At 49.1% G+C, this 3,831-nt stretch overlaps 1 protein-coding gene across 1 annotated transcript; it reads left to right on the top strand.

Moving 5' to 3' along the window:
* Window positions 1–15: 15 nt before the first annotated feature.
* LOC126496301 (MAU2 chromatid cohesion factor homolog) lies at window positions 16–3,526 on the top strand. The gene is made up of 3 exons (XM_050133833.1): window positions 16–537; window positions 928–1,055; window positions 1,178–3,526. Exons 1-3 carry the CDS (start codon window positions 381–383, stop codon window positions 1,250–1,252), a joined length of 360 nt encoding a protein of 119 aa, XP_049989790.1. The 5' UTR covers window positions 16–380; the 3' UTR covers window positions 1,253–3,526.
* Window positions 3,527–3,831: the final 305 nt, after the last annotated feature.

Here is a 3,831-nt window from a genome sequence, read left to right on the forward strand (position 1 = left end):
ATACAGCATTCCTTCCATGTATGTCTGCAGGCCAGAAGAGGGCACCAGACCCCATTACAGATGGTTGTGAGCCACCATATGGTTGCTAGGAATTGAACTTAGGACCTTTGGAAGAACAGTCAGTGCTCTTAACCTCTGAGCCATCTCTCTTGCCCCTTGGCTAATCATTTCTTATTGTGACGTCAGAGCTGTTTTTTTCTCTATCTAGCAGGAAGCACACTGTGGTCCACTCATTGCCTCATGTGCAGAGCAGGAGCAAGGATGCTCATTGGTTTTTGTTGCTGTTATTGTTGTTGTTGTTTTTTTCAAGGTGAACAAGACTATTTCAGGTGACCATTTTAGGTAGGCTCTGAATTTGTCCAGCAGCAGCAGAACATAAAATGGGCAGGTGGAGTCAAAGCCACTCTTCCAAAGCCACCAATTCATCCTTAGCTTTTGATTGGCAGGAGAGTAACAACATGGTGGTGCCTGCCATGCAACTGGCCAGCAAGATCCCAGACATGTCTGTGCAGTTGTGGTCATCGGCCCTCCTGAGAGGTGAGAGTGAACAAGGCTATCAGACATACTTGTGGGGCCCTGATAGCACATGAGCAGGACTGCATCTCCAGGGACTTTTATTTTTGTTTATTGGAGATGGGGTCTGATATGTAGCCCTAGCTGGCCTGGAATTCTATGTAGACAAGGCTGGTCTTGAACTCACAGAGATTTATATTCCTTTCCTGCCAAGCCACCATGCCTGATTTTCCAGGGGACTTTTAAGAACTGTGGTAGGTGGAGCTGGGACTTCTCCTAATAGGGCTTTGTGGATGATCCTTCTGGACCTCAAGATGAGTTTGCATCCCTGAGGGCAATTCCTGTCTGCTCTGGTTAGTATGGGTTTGGCCACCCAGAATATGAACTAGACAATGACCCCTGCTCCATTCTCAGATCTGAACAAGGCATGCGGGAATGCCATGGATGCCCATGAGGCTGCACAGATGCACCAGAACTTCTCCCAGCAGCTGCTACAGGACCACATTGAGGCCTGCAGCCTCCCAGAGCACAACCTCATTACGGTATACAGGGTGGGGAGCAGACATGCGGGTGAGGGCCTCCAGCTCCTCAGGTGTGAAGGGCTATGTTGTCCCTTTTTCCTAGAAGGGCCACCAGGCTCACCCATGTGTGTTCTCCCCGACAGTGGACAGATGGCCCACCACCTGTGCAGTTCCAAGCTCAGAATGGACCTAACACCAGCCTGGCCAGCCTTCTGTGAGGCCCTTCTGGCCTGTGTCCCCAACTTGGACCCAACACTGGAGCTCTCTGGGAACAAAACCACCAGGGTATCTACCAGCCCCTCACCGTTGTCCAGAGCTGAGTGAGTCCCAGGAATGTTGGAGCCGTCATCTGCCTCTGAGGGTGACAGCTGATCCCTGCCTGTACCAGGACTCAGTGCCATCTCTTGGAGGGGACTGATGTCCTAATCTTTGTCTGAATAGGATGACAATCTGTGTATAGGGCCATCATCAGACTGTTCAACAAAACCTTGGTGCCGACTACCTAAGTGCAACAGCACAAAGCAGCCTCCAGCCCAGGGCAAGCTGAGGGTAGAGACATAATCCTCACTTTCCTCATCCTGCTGTTCTTCCAGTGCCCCTGCACTCAGGGACTTCTGAGGACCTGGAAGTCAGCCTCTCGACCTGACTGTTCTGGAAGGTGATCTTAGTGCAGGGGAGGAGCTTGGGGCCAGGTGTGCATGTACAGTTGATGGCAGCTGAGACTTTGGGTACCCATCTTGCCTTCGGCAATCTCCTTGCTCATATTCAACATCGCCTCTTGGCCCAGGGTACTAGGCAGAAGTCCCGCTGGACCTGACTGAAGGAGCTTCCTTCCTAGCAGCTGTGCGGCCTTCCATGGAGGACAATTATGGGACCATCTCAGCTCCTCTTGGCTTATGGGCTCCACCAAGGGTGACACAGTGATGTCAAGGGACAATGGTTCCTGCCAGTTTGTGGTACCTAGATAGGTACTCTCTTTGGTGGCGAAGATGGTGCTTGGAAGCTGTCTGTCACCCAGGCACCATGAAGGCCACTTCTCAGAGCTTTGGAATCCATGACTGAAGGGACAAGGCTCCAAGGCCTTCGTGGACATCGTCACTGAGCCACGTGGCAGCCACTGCCCATGGCCAGGTGCTCCCAACCTTTTCCTCTTCCTCCAGCCCCTTGGGTCCCAGGGACCCCTCAGTTTCTGCATCACAGCCCTGCCTATTTATTTAAGCTTTCTTTTCTTTCTTCTTCTTTTTTTTTTTTTTTTTGCTTCTAGGGCATTTTGTACATAGAGCATTTCAAACAAGAACCTTGCAACTTGACATCTGTCTTGGTGTTAGAGTGCTTTTAGTGACCATGTCTTAAGCACTGAAAGCTAAGGATGGGGTTATGACAAACTCCATGATCGGTGTGGAGGGGGCGACTGAAGTGAAACCTCCATGACCCCAGTGCAGTCACTACAGTGTCCATTAACTAAAGATTGAGAGAAAAACCCCAAAGGGCCAGCACGCACAGATATTATGGCAGCCACAAGCCACCCAGGGAGCCAGGCTGGGGTCTAGCCCTATATGTGTCTGTCCTCCCTTGGTCCACAGGTGACACAGGTGAAGGAAGGTATGTCATGAGTGTGGAGAGTTTTTAACGTGGTGTTGCCTGGTTTTAGCAGCTTGTGCTTTTAATCAAGAACTTAACAGTTTTAAGTGGAAAGCTGTGAGAAGTCCACCCACCTGTATTGCTGGTCTCTTCCTACAGAACTACCACTCCTCCAGTCTTCTCATTTTCCCACCCTCCAGCCCTCCCAGCGGCCACTCTGTGGACTGGAGTCCAGCCTCAAAGGCGTAGCCCCTTTCTGAACTTAGCCTAGTGGGAAGCTGGTCCACAGCCCCTTTTTCTGTTTGATTTTGGGTGGTTTGGTTGATTGATTCCTTTGTTCTTGTTTTGAGGGCTCTGCAATGCAGCGGTGCCCAGCCTGAGTAACTCAGTTTTCTTGTCTCAATCTCCCAAGTGCTGGGATTACAGGCAAATTCCACCATGCCTGACTCTTAGTTTGGCTTTGGGGTTTTGATTGGAAGGGACAGTTCTTAAGAGCTTTTTTGTTTTTGAGACAGTATCTCTTATTTACGAATGACCCTGAATTCTGATTCTCCTCTAACTTATGGTGATAGGCTTTTGCCACTACACCTGCTTTACCTGGTACTGCTAGGCTAGTGGTCCACCAACTGAGCTATAGCTATAGCTTCATCTCTTAGTCCCCTGTCTTGATACAACATTTGGTTTAGACCCTCTCTGAAGTACATTCCACCCTGCAGCTCCAGCAGACAAGCCCCTAGACAGGTTTACTCCTGTACCCAGGTGTCCCACTGGTCCCTGAGTTACCAGCGTTTAGGAAGCTGAAGTGGGAGAACTATTCCAAGTTCCATGCCAGTCAGGGCACCACAGTGAATTGCAAATACACCAATAAAAGAAAGCCTGGGCCAACCCTTGTGCTCCAGAGTGGGAAGGCTTTTTGCTGTGCCATGGGATTGGTTTTTTGTTTGTTAAATCTTGACTGTTGAGTTGAAATCCATATAAAATTAGACAAGTTTTGTTGATGGGTTTTTTGGTTGACTGAATTTGACAGAGATAGAATTTTACTGTGTAGCCCTAGCTAGCCTTGAATTTGTAGCTATTCCTCCCCAAATCTCAGCCAAGAATAAGGTGTAATCCACCCTTCACAGGTTTAGACTGTTTTGTTTTTGTGGCTTGGTTTGAGGATCTCCACCACTGGGCCTAGGGCATTCTTTTTTTTTTTTTTTTTTTTTTTTTTTTT

Source organism: Alexandromys fortis, unplaced genomic scaffold (assembly GCF_014885135.2).
Source record: "Alexandromys fortis isolate MF-2015 unplaced genomic scaffold, M_Fortis_MF-2015_v1.1 scaffold_2529, whole genome shotgun sequence".
NCBI classification, from domain to species: domain Eukaryota; kingdom Metazoa; phylum Chordata; class Mammalia; order Rodentia; family Cricetidae; genus Alexandromys; species Alexandromys fortis.